Here is a 17,767-nt window from a genome sequence, read left to right as displayed (position 1 = left end):
TAGTGGTCATGTGATAGCTTATTTGAAAGAATATTCAATTATCTATTCAAAAATATAAACATTAACATAATTATTTATACAGAGTCTTCAAATAAACTTTTTTAAATTAAATTATTTAAGACAAAAAGAGGACTATGTAATTTATTTAATTCAAAATAAGTTTTCCTGTTGTCAGAAATCTGTAAAAAAAGTTTATTTGATAAATAAATATTCTTTTTACTTAAATTCAATGTTAAATATGCGACCCACCTGCTCATGGCAGTTTGAACATATCCGTTTACGCGAAAATCAATCTTTATTTTTCAAATAAACATTTTCATCCAGTTTTCTGACACTAGAAAAACGTATTTTGAAATAAATAAGTTACATATATTCTTCTTTTTGTCTCAAATAATTTAATTAAAAAATTATTTTTTTGAACACTCCGTATAAATAGTGATGTTATTTTTTATATTTTTGAATAAAGAATTGAATACCCTTTTAAATGAGGTACCACATGACCCCTATTCTTATTTAAAAAAATCATCGATTACGTCATCACGCCCAGATTGATGACGTCACTAGTATTATATATATATATATATATATATATATATATACAGAGTGGCCCAAAAGTCTGGAAACGGCCAATTATCTCGTAAATTGCTTGACATAATTGTACAAAATTTGAGATCCACCTATTTTGGGATACGGAGATTCCATATTTGATATTTGCAATGTTGCCAGATTTGCCGTTTTTCTTATATTAGTAGTAACTTTGGTTTTTCAAATTCATCACCCTGTATATTCAGTCATTATTGGAATCTCCTATTCAATACGAGTTCAACCATATGTAACACTTATGATTTTATGTAGTCTGGAAGGTCTTAAATACATAAAACAGAAGTCTGGCAACGCCTAATTGTCTCAATAAATTTTTTAGTACTAACTATTTTCAACTACATTAAAACGTAACAATTGATAGATTACAACATTTTTTAACATAATGGTTACTTTATCAAGTGTTTAAAATGTGCTCCATTTGTGAGTTGACAGTACCCTAATCGATGGTAGAATGCGTCTACCACATTTCTCCATGATTGTCTAGAAATTATTCGAGATTCATCGATAATTCGTTGCCTTGGCTCTGAAAGACTTGCTGGTTTAGTTTTATAAACTGAATTTTTCAAGTATCCCCAATAAAAATAATCTTTAGGATTAAAATCAGCTGAACGTGGAGGCCATTCAATTCTACCTCGTCTACCAATCCATCGTCCGGGAAATATCTCATCTAAATAACGCCGAACATTTAAACCAAAATGAGCTGGAGCTCCATCTTGCTGAAACCATATATGATTAAAATTGGCCCCAAACAAGTTTCCCAGTGTAGGTACAATTTCATTTCTAAGTAACATTTCGTAACTATCTGACGTTAAATTTCCTTCGATAAAGAATGGCCCAATGAACTGAGTACCTACTATACCTGACGAGACATTTAATTTTTGTGGTCTTGAGTGGTTTTCACGCATCCAATGTGGATTTACGTCGTTCCAATACCTTAAATTGTGTCGATTTACACTTCCACACAGTGTAAAGTTTGCTTCATCGGAAAAACATATTCTGTTAACGAAATTTTCATCATTTTCAATTTTATCCATCATTACCTCAGTAAACTGTAATCTACGATCGAAGTTATCTTCACTTAATTCTTGCAATAAGTTAATTTTGTATGGCTTAAATTTATTCTTACGTAATACACGTAAGACTGAAGAACGACCTACATCATGTACTTGTGCAACCCTGCGTGAGGATGTATGTGGATCTTCAACAAAACTTTGCATTATGTCTCAAGTTTTGTTGTCATTCATAACTCTTTTCGGTCTACCTGATCGGTATCTATCTTTTACTTTTCCAGATTCCTCAAATCGCTTTACAGTTTTTTGTACCGTCGCCCTATGAAAAGGAGAACGGTTTGGGAAAGTATCATTGAACAAGTTGGCTACTTCACAATAAGATCTTTTTCTGTCACCGCACCCTCTCATCATTAGAATAGTAATTCGTTATTTTTCGTTAAGAGCCATTTTAGAGAAGCAATTTATCTTGCAGAACTTTTCAAAACATAACTACTGTCAGTTTTAGTCAATAATGTAAATGGTGAACAAATGTCAAAATCACAGCATTCTACATTTAAATATTTAAATTTATTAAAATCTACATATTTTGCACTGTTTTATATATTTAAGACCATCCAGACTACATAAAATCATAAGTGTTACATATGGTTGAACTCGTATTGAATAGGAGATTCCAATAATGACTGAATATACAGGGTGATAAATTTGAAAAAAAAAACAAAGTTACTAATAATATAAGAGAAACGGCAAATCTGGCAACATTGCAAATATCAAATATGGAATCTCCATATCCGAAAATAGGTGTACCTCAAATTTTGTACAATTATGACTAGCAATTTACGAGATAATTGGCGGTTTCCAGACTTTTGGGCCACTCTGTATATATATATATATATATATATATATATATATATATATATATATATATATATATATATATATTGATGTGATCTTGATTATTGATATGAGATAATATTCTTATTTGTCATTTAATTTAATCAATGCATTAATAATAATCTAATTAATTTACCAGATCACATATCAATATGTTTTCAATCTCAGGGCTTTTTATAAAATTAATTACTTACTTACGTGGCTTCTAAGTATTTCTCAATGGTTCCTAATCGGGATAGGAAAGAAAAAAGTAAAATAATACACATGGGTTGCAATTATAATCAAAATATTGTTTATTTTATTTAAATGGCAATCACTGCTTAATATTTGCTATATCTTATTATTCTTAAACATAACATTTACACATGGGAATCTTATTTTCTTTTGGTTTCCAATTGAAAGTTTTTATTAACATTTAACTATTATGATTTATTAGCAACAATTCTATTTAAGTTTGATGAAGCTTTTCTGATATTATTGATTATGTTCTTCAATTTTAAATGTGGTATTTAATACGAAAAACCCATACATTCATGTCCAAACAAATGAGACTGACCTTTTTCTGGTGAACTGAGAATGTCTTCACACAAGACCCGTTTCCTGCTATCCTTGGCTGCGATCAACACCTCGTCCTGGCTTCCAGTAATGTTCTCCTTTGAAAACTAGCTCGTATAGCTCCCGTTCCTGCTTCTGTCGTGATGCCGTGTTTCTACCTTTTTCGAAACTTCAATCAGCTACCGGGACACTCTTGGCTCAAGGAGGTTCTTTTACTCTCAACCTGGCCTACCTCTCGTTCCACGATAGATACTCCACACTCACGGAACTACACCGGCTTTCTCACTCTCCGTACACTACTGTCTACTACTGGACTTCACTTCTCGACAGCTCCTAACATTCTGATCTCTATTTGTCATTCATTCCCCTACTTTCTAAATATCCCTTCCAGATTCACAAATCAACCTTCCACCACCAACTCTCATTCGCAGTCTTCCTCAAAACCAATTTTTAATCTTTCTAAATATGCTTAATGGATTTCAAAAGAAAAATAGTTAATTCCCATTCTAAAATTACTTTCTACCATTTACAAAATTTAATGACCTATTCTCTATTTCCACTAAGTCTTATTTAGCATCGGCTAATGATCGAACCTTCCGCGAACAACGATAATGACCTATTATCGATTTCACTTGAGTTTTATTTAGCATAGGCTAATGATCGAACCTTCCGCGAACAACGATAATGACCTATTATTGATTTCACTTGAGTTTTATTTTAAGCGCATTGTCCCGAGTTTCGTTTAATCACTTCTTAAAATTAAATATAACAATTTGTTGTATACAGGTTGTTCTAAATTTATATGCCCGTGGTTGAGAAAATTGAAAATATTTTATATTAAATTGAATTTTGTCTATAATTATCAAAATTTAATTTTCATATCAAATAGAAATATAACAAATCCCCGCCTTGTATTCGATAAAATTTATCTGCATTTTTAAATAAATTTTCTCGAGGCAAAACCAACTCCCTGTATATTTCCTTACTTTAATCTACGTCTTATACCCCTTCTTCTTGTATTACTCTAATTAGTCCCACCTGTAGAGTAATTGTTTCCTTATTTTCAGTGTCCTCATCCTGTGTTAGAGTGTCGGCTATTATGTTGTCTTTCCCTTTTTCCCATATCAATCTTCTGTCTTTTTCCTCAGATTTTTCACATACTTTTACCGTGTATTCTGCATCCTCGTTTTCATATGCCTCCTCTTCAAATGCCACTGTTTCGATCATATCTTTTTCGCTTTCATTTGTTAGCTTTATTTCTTCTTCTCCTGAGCTCATCTCTTCTTTTGAGGAATCCCAGTTTTCTTTTGCTTTTGATACTCTCAATTTTTCTTCTTCTGGGCTCAACTCTTCTTTTGAGGAGCCACAGGTTTCATTTTCTTTTGTCTTTTTCTGACTTTTTCTCCCTTTTCTTCTTTGTCCTTGCTTCGTTGCCAAATTCATTTCCACTGTTTGTTCTTTACCTGATTCGTCCGTATTTTGTTTCTCCTGTTCCTTGTCCTGTTCTTCTTCTTTTTCTTCTGTTAGATTCATCGTATTATTTTTAAAATCTATCACTACATGTTTTTCTGCCAATTCGTCAACTCCTACTATCATGTCATGTGACATGTTTGGCATTATTACACATTGTAGTGCATACATCTTCTTACCCAGTCGTACCATTACTCGTATGCCTTCATTTATAGTTGCCAATGTCCGTTTGTTTGCGCCCACTAAATTTACCCTAGGTATTTTGTAAATTAAATTGGTTAAGTTAACTTCTTCTATTAGTTTTCTGTTGACCAATGTTATTTCAGATCCAGTGTCTATCATAATTTTAATTGGTTTCTCGTTGATAAATCCATCAACAAATTTTAAATTAACTCCATTTTTCTTTTCGTTGTTTCTTGTCAATTTAATAAACTCCTTGGGGTTACACAAGATTCCTGTTTGATTTTTGGTTTTTAGTGAGCGCCGTCGTGAAAAGACGCCGGTTGCTCATTGTTGTTTATTTTTTCGTCATAATTTCTCTCTCCGTCATATTCTTCTGTCTGGGTATTATTTACCTCTCTTCTATTTTCTCTTGGTCTGTCGGATCTGTTTCGGTTTTCTCGATATCCCTGTTCATTTTGTCTACCATTATTTCTGTTTTCTTGATTTGAGCGTGTGGTGTTTCTATTCTGGTATTCTCGATTTCTGTCCTCATTCCATTGCCTATTTCTTTGTTCATAATTTCCTCTTCCGTTGTCTCTATTTTCGTTTTCCCTTCTGGGATTAAAATCTCGTCTTGTATAGTCCCTCCTATTTTGATTTCTATCTCTGTAATCTTGTGTTTCTCGGGGCCTGTAATCTTCTCGCGACCTTCTTGATTTTCTTTCTCTTATACGTGATTCTCTTATTTGTAGGAATTGGCATAAACTATCTATGTCTTTGTAATTTTGCAATGTGATATGGTCTTCCAGCGTTTCCTCGAAATGTCTTGCAATCAGTTCAACTAATTGTTCCGATGAGTAATTATATTGTAAATGTTTTGCATTATTGTAAATTTGTAACGCATATGTCCTTTCTGATACACCCATCCTATCATTGTATTTCCCATTTTGCAATTCCTTGTTAATTTCCAATTGTTGGACCTTTCCCCAGAAATAATTCAAAAATTTTTGTTCAAATTGTTGCCAATTGCCGAATTCTTCTTCTTTACTATCGAACCATAGGCTTGCTTCATATTTGAGATGGTTTCTGATAGTTTCTTTTGCTGTTTCGAAATTTCCGATGTGTTGTATTTTCTTTTTCAAGCTATTTATGAACGGCACTGGGTGTAATCTTCTTACATCCCCGCCAAACCTTATCTTCACGTCATCTGTGCTATGTATAACCATTTCTCTTCTTTCTCCTACATTTTGTTGCGTCCGGTTTTCGGTGACTTGTTTTTCTATTTCTGTGATTCTTTTTTCCACTTCTTCTCTGTCTACTTGAATAGCATTTTCCAACTTATTTTCCAAATTTTCTATTTCCTTTTTCTGGCAATTCGTTATCTCCTTTATTTTATTTTGAATTTTCATTTCTTGTTCTTTCATCTCGTTTTTCATTGTTGTTAAACATCCTTTTACTTCCTTTTCATACTTTCCTATGCGTTCCTCCATTTTGTTGTTGTTCTCTTCTATTGCTTGTTTCATTTTTTGTTGTGTTTCATCCATTTTTTGTTGTGTTTCATCCATTTTTTGATCCAATTTTTGTTGTGTTTCCTCTATTTTTTGTTGTGTTTCATCCATTTTTTGTTGTGTTTCATCCATTTTTGATCCACTTTATCCATTTTCTTTGATGTTTCTTTCTGATTTTTATCCATTGCTTGTTTTGTTTCCTGTTGGTTGTCTTGGATTCTATCAATTTTCTTTTGTGTTTCATCCTGATTTTTATCCATTGTTCGTTTTGCTTCATCCACTTTTTGTGACTGGAGTTGCATAAGTTGTAATATCTTTTCCAATTCTGACAATTCTTTCTGTTCTGATGCCATGATTGTCGTGTCTAAAATATCTTCTTGGTCTGAATGTTCTTTTTGTTTTTTATTGTCTTTGCTTTGGCTTCTTGTCACAGACATTTGTTTTCAAGAAGTACTGTCCCCGCCAAATATGAAATTTTACTAGTATGTTACCAAGACGACTTTTTCTCACCCAAATATTATAAATTGTCAATAAATATATCAAATGTAAATATCGTAAAATAAAATATTAAATCAGTTATGTAAAATTTGTACCTAAAGAGATCTAAAATTTTATGTTATCAAATGCAAGTATCTCACTTTTTACCACAGGCATATAAATTTTCAAATACCGGCTTTACTCTTTCTATCCTTCAAATTTGCCACTAGAAATACTTTTCATGCTTTCCACGTTGGACGACAGTTGATGTGATCTTGATTATTGATATGAGATAATATTCTTATTTGTCATTTAATTTAATCAATGCATTAATAATAATCTAATTAATTTACCAGATCACATATCAATATGTTTTCAATCTCAGGGCTTTTTATAAAATTAATTACTTACTTACGTGGCTTCTAAGTATTTCTCAATGGTTCCTAATCGGGATAGGAAAGAAAAGAGTAAAATAATACACACATATGGGTTACAATTATAATCAAAATATTGTTTATTTTATTTAAATGGCAATCACTGCTTAATATTTGCTATATCTTATTATTCTTAAACATAACATTTACACATGGGAATCTTATTTTTTTTTGGTTTCCAATTGAAAGTTTTTATTAACATTTAACTATTATGATTTATTAGCAACAATTCTATTTAAGTTTGATGAAGCTTTTCTGATATTATTGATTATGTTCTTCAATTTTAAATGTGGTATTTAATACGAAAAACCCATACATTCATGTCCAAACAAATGAGACTGACCTTTTTCTGGTGAACTGAGAATGTCTTCACACAAGACCCGTTTCCTGCTATCCTTGGCTGCGATCAACACCTCGTCCTGGCTTCCAGTAATGTTCTCCTTTGAAAACTAGCTCGTATAGCTCCCGTTCCTGCTTCTGTCGTGATGCCGTGTTTCTACCTTTTTCGAAACTTCAATCAGCTACCGGGACACTCTTGGCTCAAGGAGGTTCTTTTACTCTCAACCTGGCCTACCTCTCGTTCCACGATAGATACTCCACACTCACGGAACTACACCGGCTTTCTCACTCTCCGTACACTACCGTCTACTACTGGACTTCACTTCTCGACAGCTCCTAACATTCTGATCTCTATTTGTCATTCATTCCCCTACTTTCTAAATATCCCTTCCAGATTCACAAATCAACCTTCCACCACCAACTCTCATTCGCAGTCTTCCTCAAAACCAATTTTTAATCTTTCTAAATATGCTTAATGGATTTCAAAAGAAAAATAGTTAATTCCCATTCTAAAATTACTTTTACCATTTACAAAATTTAATGACCTATTCTCTATTTCCACTAAGTCTTATTTAGCATCGGCTAATGATCGAACCTTCCGCGAACAACGATAATGACCTATTATCGATTTCACTTGAGTTTTATTTAGCATAGGCTAATGATCGAACCTTCCGCGAACAACGATAATGACCTATTATTGATTTCACTTGAGTTTTATTTTAAGCGCATTGTCCCGAGTTTCGTTTAATCACTTCTTAAAATTAAATATAACAATTTGTTGTATACAGGTTGTTCTAAATTTATATGCCCGTGGTTGAGAAAATTGAAAATATTTTATATTAAATTGAATTTTGTCTATAATTATCAAAATTTAATTTTCATATCAAATAGAAATATAACAATATATATATATATATATATATATATATATATATTGTTTTGATTCTACTTATTGATATCTACTTTGATTGGACTAGCTCAATTTAATAAATTTATCTCAGGGTTTTACATCATCCAATCGCAGAAATGCAAAACCAATACTCAGAAAAAACTCATGGAAAAATAAAAATAAAAAAATAAAATATAACCGTATATTAAAGAAAAATTAATTATACCAAATAATTCAAACACAAATGTTTAATAATAGAATAAACTGTGAAAACAGACAATCTATGAATCTAGAAATGCTTGTGCAAAATAATGAAAACAATTCTGAAAAATACCGCAAATTATTTTGAAATCAAAATTACCCAGTATGAATACAAATTAAATTATAACTAGTAAACAAAAGTCAATTTAAAAATCACGAAAAGGTTTCTGTGAAAGTTTATGTCAATTTAAAAATCACGAAAAAGTTTATGTCCCATTTCACTTGAGTCTCCACATAGAGGTCGATGAAACCAAGAAAACCAAAAGTGTGGCAAACAGAGACTATTGACGGAGAGAACAATGTATTTTGGATACCTTAGTACAGCTGCTTTCACTTGACATTGAATTTTCTTTTGACTTCCAAAAATAACATTTTTACTTTGTGCTTTTTATATACGGGCACCTATAAGGCTTTTTAATTTACGAAGACCGACACTTGTTACTCATTCTTCAACAGTACCTTCTCTTTCAGCTCTCTAAAACACACCGCCTCTCGTTCTTGTCTTGTCAAAAGAAAAACCAATTTTTTGACATCCTTCAATCTATCTCGTCCCTGCAGTTCCATTCGTCCAAACAAATATCCTTACTACGTCATATCAACGCCTCCAAACGCTTTTGCCGCTAATTGTTCTTAGAAACACTGTCTATTGAATGTAACTGCATTGTTAACATGATAAACGCATTTGTCCAAAATTCATAGAATTATTTTAACATTATGAATAAGAAAAACTTATATCTTACAATACAATACTGGGTAATTGAAATCGGTATCTATTTTACAGGGTGAATAAAAAAATTAAATATTAGAAAATAACTATTTTAACGTAATAAAAATTAGCATACAATTAGATAATTAGATTTTCTTCTTTTTCCTCTCTGCTTTTCTTTATCTATGACAACTTCCCCGACCTTGGGTATGAACAAAATTTTAGATAGAAAAAAAAATTCTTTTATACCCAAATTACTCAATCCTTTTGCTTTTATCCTATCTCCTATTTCTATACTTAGTATCTAAATTATTTACATGTTTCTACAAATTTTTATTCAAAATACCGGTATATATCGTTTATATTAAATATACCCCTAATATTGCCATTCTCTATGTACCCTATCCTATAGCTATTTACCCCATTTGCTGTTTGCACGACGTATGGACCTTCAAATACTGGCATCAATTTCGCACAAACACCGTTATTCAAATTGGACACTCTCAGTACTCTCACCATTACTTTATCACCTTGTTGAAATGTAACAGATCTTCTTCGCCGTTGTCTTTGCTTTCTTTGGATGTATTTTTCTCCACTTCTTCTTAATCTTGTAGTTACTTTGTTTATTACATCTTCATATTCTCTTTCTGTTGGTTCTTCCCATGGTCTAGGTGGCATTCTTCCTTTCATCACATACATCGGAGATTCTTTGGTTATTGTGTTTGGAATAGAGTTTATGTATTCTTCTACTTCTTCCATCTTTCTATCCCATCCTGTATGTTGTCCATTAGATGCAATTCTTAAAAACTTTGTTACTTCCTGTATATATCTTTCCGATGGATTGCTCTGAGGATGTCTGATGCTTGTAAATACAGTGTCTATTCCTCTTTGTTGTAGCTCACCTGTAAATCTATCGTTTCTAAAATACGTAGCATTATCTAGCAGTATTTTCCTGGGTGTCCCAACTTCTAAAAAATTGTCTATTTTTCGTAATATTTCATTTCCTTTTGTTGTTCGACAAGGGTATAATTTTACAAATTTCGAAAAAATATCCACCATCACCAAAATGTGCATATTTCTACGGGGAGTTCTTATCAGTTCGCTCAACATATCGATGGCTACAAGATCTAATTTTTGGCCAGATGTTATATTCTTAGGTATGTCTTCATTTTTAAAGTTCCTCGATTTATATTTTTGGCAAACCTCGCATCTTTTCACAATGTCTTTTGCCAACTTATGATCTCCTTTGCAAATATAATTTTCTCGGAATACCAGAAAGCTTTTCCTACTTCCAATGTGTCCATTGTTTCGGTGTATATCAATCAATATTTTGTTAGCCAGTTCGTTTGTGATCATATACAGTTCTCTTTCCTCCGTTCTTTTTATATAAATTCCATTTTCTTGTATTGCTCTGTTTTTTTCCTGTTCTTCCAGATTCTCTTGGTCTCTCATGACCTCCTCTAATGAATAGATTCCGTCGTCGTCTCTTAGAATGTTCATTCCAACCTGAAATTCCATTTTTTCTTCTTTATTGAAGTATTCATCTCTGGTGAGAGCATCGGCGATGATATTATCTTTTCCTTTGATATATTTGAATTCAAAATCATATTCTTGTAGTAATAAAATACCGCGGTGTATTCTGTTGTTTACTACTCTATTCTTCATGATATTAACGAGAGCAGCGTGATCTGTTTCTATGGTGAACTTTGATCCCAATAGGTAAAAACGTAGTTTATTCACGCAGAAAAGAATACTGGCAAATTCTAGCTCGGTCGCACTATATCGTCTTTCGTATGTTTTTGTTACTCTGGACACAAAGCATATTGGAACTTCTATTTCTTCTTGTATTTGGGATAACACCCCTACAAACTTATTCATCGAAGCGTCTGTTCGTAAAATAAACGGTGCTGTGTATATCGGATGGTATATCTTACTTCCACTTGCAAATTCTGTCTTAAGATTTTGAAATGCTTCTTCCTGCTCTTTGCCCCATTTCCATCTTTCATTTTTCTTCAAAAGACCTATCAATGACAGTTCCTTTTGGCTGATGTTTGGGATGAGCTTCTTAAAATAGTTTATCATTCCCAAAAATCCTCTCAGTGTTTTTAAATTTGTTGGACGTGTGTATTCTTTTATGATCTTGACTCTCTCTTCGTCTAGGCTTATGCCTTGCCTGTCTAGTTTGAAACCTAAGTAAATCACCTCTTTTTGAAAGAACTTGCATTTTCCTATGTTTAATTTTAAACCTGCTTCATCTAGTTCTTTGAGAACTATCTTTATGTGATTCATATGGCTAGACATATCATGAGAATAAATCAACAAATCATCGATATAATGTAAAACAAAATCACCGTGTTTATTTAAAATCGTGTGCAATGCCCTTACCAAAGCCGCGCATGCACTTTGTAAACCAAATGGCACTACCCTAAACCTATATACCACTCCGTCGATAGAAAAAGCAGTGTAATCCCTACATTCATTTGCTAAAGGAATTAACCAGAAACTATGTTTTAAGTCCAATTTGGTAAAAAAACTAGATCCTGTGATTCTACCAAAAATTGAGTCTATATTCAACGGGGCCTCGTATTGGGGCACTGTACATGAATTCAAATTACGTGCATCTAAACAAATCCTTATGTCCCCATTCCTTTTTTTAACAATGACTACTGGATTTATGTATTGTGAATCACATCTTTCAATTATTTTATCCCTCAACATGTTATCTATTTCTTGACCTACATCTTTTCTATATTTAAATGGAATAGGATATGTCTTCGAGCGGAAATTAGATAAGTTTTTCATTTTAATCGTGTGTTCGTATTTTGTCGCTGCTCTATTTTCTGTATTGATTAATCCCGTATGTCTTGCCAGTAATTTTTTTAAGTCAGACGTCATTTCTTCTCCACAAACTATTGATGTCTCTTCTTCACTTTCGCAATTCCTTGTCGTTGTACACATATTGAACTCAAATTCTCTCTCTTCCTTCTCTGATTCTTCTTCTTCAAAAACTACAGCTTCTTCCTCATCCAATATTTCAACTTCCTTTTCCGTCATATTTGTACCCACCTTTTGCGGCGCAGTACTGACATCTAAATTTCCTTCTTCCTCTTCTTTCTCTTCTTGTCCTAAAGTTGTGTCCACCTGTATCGGCGTCACACTTCTTTTTTTCCTATTTCTTCTCCTCCTCTTCTTCCCCTCTTTTCTTTCATCGGTGTCCATCGTTTGCGATGCCACACTTCTCATTTTCTTATATTCAGAATGTGTTGTCAAAACATCTACTTCATTTCCTGTGTCATCTTCTTGCACCTCTTTATTTTCATCTTTCTTGTCAGTTATTGATGTGCGTACCTTATTCGGCGCTGTACTGACTTCCTGCTCATCTTCTTTTTCCTTTAAACCTTCTTCCATTATGTCCTCTCCAAATTTTATATATTTGTTTGCAAAATTAATTTTCGTTCCATACTTATCCAATTCATCCACTCCAATGACAATATCATACTTCATGTCCTCAATTATAAAACAATTAATCAAATATTCTTTATTTTTAAATCTCAATGTCAAAACAATAGCCTCATTCGTAGTCGAAATCTTTTTTGAATTAGCACTCACTAACCTTATTCGAGAAATATTATACCTTTGAGAATCTAGTCCTAAATCCTTTATCAATTGTTTATTAACTAATGATACCTCTGAACCAGTGTCCAAAAGTATATCAACCTTTTTATTTTTAATATACCCCTGTACCATAACCAAATTATTACGCACGTATTCAATCTTTTTTCCCGCTAAAGTGATAAATTCCCTAGGGTGAGTATATATTCCTGAATTAAATTTTATCCCTGTTTTTAGTGAGTGCCCTCCTGAAAAGACGACCCTGCTCTATTGATTTCTACTTCCACATTGTCCATTTCTTGGTGTCCTTGTTCATTTTCTCCTTCTCTGGTGAAACTTAGACTGTTTATTTCTCTGTTCTGTTCTCTTCCTTGTCCATTGTTGTTGTTATATTGGTTTCCTCTATTAAAATTTTCCCGACCTGCATTTGGCTGATATGGTTGATTGTTATAATTTCTCCCACTGTTTTGAAATCTATTTTGATGATATCCATTTCTATTCTGTTCATATCTATTTTGATTAAAATTGTTTGTATATCTTTGTCCCTCATTATCCCTATATCCATTGTATCGGTAAGGATTTTCATTACGAGACTGTCTGTAGTTGTTTGTGCGGTTTGTTTGGTTGTTCCCATTGTTTTCCGTTTGTCTACCGGTCCTTCTTTCTTTTCTTCGAGCCTCTCTTACAACTAAAAACTGGCATAAACTGTCCATGTCCCTATATCCTTGCAAGGTGACATAGTCTTCCATTGTATTGTCAAAATGTCTTGCTATCAATTCAACTAGCTGTTCTTCCGAATAATTATAATTTAAATATTGCCCACTGGCGTATACTTGCAATGCATATTTCTCTTCGGATATTCCTAGTTTCTCATCATATTTTCCATTTTGTAGTTCACTATTCACGACCATCTGTTTCTCTTTTCCCCAATAATATCTCAAAAATTTTCTTTCAAATTCTTCCCAATCTTGCAACTCATTTTGCTTACTCTCGAACCATAATGCTGCTCCATCCTTAAAATGAGTCCTTATCATATCCTTAGCCTCTTCAAACTCTTCATATCCTTGTTTTTTATTTTTAAGCATCCTAATAAACGGGACTGGGTGCTGTTTCTTTATATCCCCGCCAAATTGGACCTTATTTTCTGCTCCATTGTGTATAATTACTTGTCTTCTTTCTCCAGTATTATGTTGTGATTTTACTTCCAATAGTTTCTTATCCAATTTTTTAAATCTATCCTCTATTTCCTCGTCTCTATCTTCTACATGTTTCTCCAAATTCTGTAGTTTCTTGGTATGTTTTTCTAAATTTTGGCTAATTTCCTTTGTTTTCTGCTCTACTTCATGTTTCATCTGTTTTAAATACATTTGTACATCCTCTTTGTGCTGTTCTAGTCTATGCTCCATTTGTTTAAAACCTAGATCTTGTCGTTTACTGTTTTCATCTATACTTTTTTTTATTTTTTCTGCTTGTCTTCTACTGTTTTCTTCCTGTATCTGTAGCATTTGTAATATCCTATCCATTGTTGACATTTCTGTGGTACTCTCCTTGATTGTTGTTTCTGTAATACTAATTTCTTCGTCTACATTTTCTATTCCTTCCTCGCTATAACGTTCTTCTGTTTCCTTTTGTTTTTTGTTGAGTCTTGTCTCCATTTTCTTTCCTTTTTCTGGACTTAACAATGTGAAGGTACAAACCAACCGAACTATTATCTTTGCCTATTCCACAAGAATGTTGATCAAATAAAAATATCTGGTTATGTAAAAAAAACTGTTCCAAGATTATTCAAAGCGAAAAAGGTTTGAATAATAAAAATCAAAAATACTTTGTCAAAATTTGGCAGAGAGAAAAAAAAATTAGAAAAATCCTGTAAGAATTTATATATTTTCCAGTACACTTTGTCTGGGTATTGGTGTTTCTGCTTTTGCCCCACGTTGGGCGCCAATATTGTTTTGATTCTACTTATTGATATCTACTTTGATTGGACTAGCTCAATTTAATAAATTTATCTCAGGGTTTTACATCATCCAATCGCAGAAATGCAAAACCAATACTCAGAAAAAACTCATGGAAAAATAAAAATAAAAAAATAAAATATAACCGTATATTAAAGAAAAATTAATTATACCAAATAATTCAAACACAAATGTTTAATAATAGAATAAACTGTGAAAACAGACAATCTATGAATCTAGAAATGCTTGTGCAAAATAATGAAAACAATTCTGAAAAATACCGCAAATTATTTTGAAATCAAAATTACCCAGTATGAATACAAATTTAATTTATAACTAGTAAACAAAAGTCAATTTAAAAATCACGAAAAGGTTTCTGTGAAAGTTTATGTCAATTTAAAAATCACGAAAAAGTTTATGTCCCATTTCACTTGAGTCTCCACATAGAGGTCGATGAAACCAAGAAAACCAAAAGTGTGGCAAACAGAGACTATTGACGGAGAGAACAATGTATTTTGGATACCTTAGTACAGCTGCTTTCACTTGACATTGAATTTTCTTTTGACTTCCAAAAATAACATTTTTACTTTGTGCTTTTTATATACGGGCACCTATAAGGCTTTTTAATTTACGAAGACCGACACTTGTTACTCATTCTTCAACAGTACCTTCTCTTTCAGCTCTCTAAAACACACCGCCTCTCGTTCTTGTCTTGTCAAAAGAAAAACCAATTTTTTGACATCCTTCAATCTATCTCGTCCCTGCAGTTCCATTCGTCCAAACAAATATCCTTACTACGTCATATCAACGCCTCCAAACGCTTTTGCCGCTAATTGTTCTTAGAAACACTGTCTATTGAATGTAACTGCATTGTTAACATGATAAACGCATTTGTCCAAAATTCATAGAATTATTTTAACATTATGAATAAGAAAAACTTATATCTTACAATACAATACTGGGTAATTGAAATCGGTATCTATTTTACAGGGTGAATAAAAATATTAAATATTAGAAAATAACTATTTTAACGTAATAAAAATTAGCATACAATTAGATAATTAGATTTTCTTCTTTTTCCTCTCTGCTTTTCTTTATCTATGACAATATATATATATATATATATATATATATATATATATATATATATATATATATATATATATATATATATATTTATTTTTAGCATCTCATGACGTCCCCCCATGTTAAACTGTAGTCTCTCGTGGCGTCCAGGTCTTCGTGGACTCCGATATACGGTTGCCACGAGGATTTTCTCTAAAATTTATCGCAGGTGAAAGGTACCACTTCCTATAATGCTTGAACAAAATATTGGCCGGATGTCCTCAGACACGTTATCTGTATAATAATATACACATTACTTGAGGCAGTTGCCGTCAGGCGCGCCACGTTCGCTTGCTGTATATCTAAAATCACTTTAACGGTTTTGATGACGTCCAAATATATATTTATTCATTTTAAGGTTGTCGCGGAATCCGTATATTTCAGTTAATGTCCTCATGGCTTCTACTACGCTGTTGCCACCTCAAATGTTGGTATTTAGACTTCGGATATTTTTATAAATGATTATTGTAGTATGTTAAAACAATTATTGTTGTGACAGATTAATGATATTCTCTTTGTATAATTAACAGTGTATTTTTTTACTGCAAGAATAAAAACAATTAAGAAGTATGTTCATTAAAATTGATGAATTTATCATAACCAGTTGCCGAAACTGGTAGTCTAATTGCTCAATTGTAACATATTATAGAAGTGTTAGAATTTAATTCTTAATTCTTTATTAGAAGATCCAGATTTAGAAATTAGAACAGCAAATACATGTAAAGAATATAAATATCTCGGATCTATAATATCTAAAGAAGGCACTACCAAAAGAGACATCGAAAACAGAACACAGCAGGGCAAAATAGCGGTAAACATTCTAAGCTCTCTACTATGGTCTAAAGAGATAAGACAAAAAACGACAATCTATCGTACCTTGGTAGAGCCTATTATGACTTATGGAGCAGAAGTTTGGCAGATCACAAAAAAAGATAGAAAGAGAATAGAAGTAGGTAGTAGAAATAGATTATCTAAGGAGAGCGTGTGGTATATAAAAGATCGCATCAGGAAGGAGGACAAAATCTGTATATTCCAGTGTAGATAGAATTGAAACGAGACAACTAGTGTGGTATGGTCACGTCAAATGAATGAATGAAGATAGATGGCCAAAGAAAGCTTTAAATTACATACCACAACAAAGAAGAAGAAGGGGAAGGCCTTCAGTTACCTGGGAAGAAGATGTACAGTACATCATGAGAGATAAAGGTCAACATCAAGATAGCGGTCGAAATGCGAGAAGTAGCAGAGGCTATAGGAACCTCGCTTATAGATGCATAGATATAATTATTTATTACAATATTTTTAATAATATAATTTTTCTATTCTCATACTATAATATATCAATTATAATGTCACCACCTGTATAATAGATATAATCAGATAGATCATTAGATAAAACTAAAAACGCAGGACGAACTTCTCCAAGAAGTAATTACATAAAATAATGCCCTCTATTCGTAACGGAACATCACAAGAAATATGGGAGACTTTTAAACATTGTGTAACAACACCTAATCCTGTGAAACGGAAACACTGGATAACAGATGGAACCTTTCAAATCATTGAGAATAGAAGAAATCTTTGTCAAAGTGGTATGCATAGTGAAAGGAAAAAAGCTAGTTTAAGAAACCTCAATAAAAAAGTAAAGCGAAGATGCAAGGCAGATAAAAAACTGTACTATCAAAGTATATGCAAAGAAATTGAGAGACATGATCAGAATAATCAGCCGAGAGATCTATTTAGAAAAATACGCTACTTAACAAGATA

The 17,767-nt window shown here is 32.4% G+C and overlaps 1 protein-coding gene across 1 annotated transcript; it reads right to left on the bottom strand.

Annotated features, from left to right (window-relative positions):
• Positions 1-13,153: 13,153 nt before the first annotated feature.
• On the bottom strand, positions 13,154-14,575 carry LOC126885531 (putative uncharacterized protein DDB_G0282133). Its single transcript, XM_050652112.1, has one exon. The coding sequence runs from the start codon at positions 14,573-14,575 to the stop codon at positions 13,154-13,156; it is 1,422 nt and encodes a 473-aa protein (XP_050508069.1).
• Between the last annotated feature and the right edge of the window lie 3,192 nt (positions 14,576-17,767).

The sequence above is a fragment of the Diabrotica virgifera genome, chromosome 5, assembly GCF_917563875.1.
Source record: "Diabrotica virgifera virgifera chromosome 5, PGI_DIABVI_V3a".
Lineage (NCBI taxonomy): Eukaryota > Metazoa > Arthropoda > Insecta > Coleoptera > Chrysomelidae > Diabrotica > Diabrotica virgifera.
Note: the sequence above shows the minus strand (reverse complement) of the source record. Positions and strands in the feature narration are given on the sequence as shown.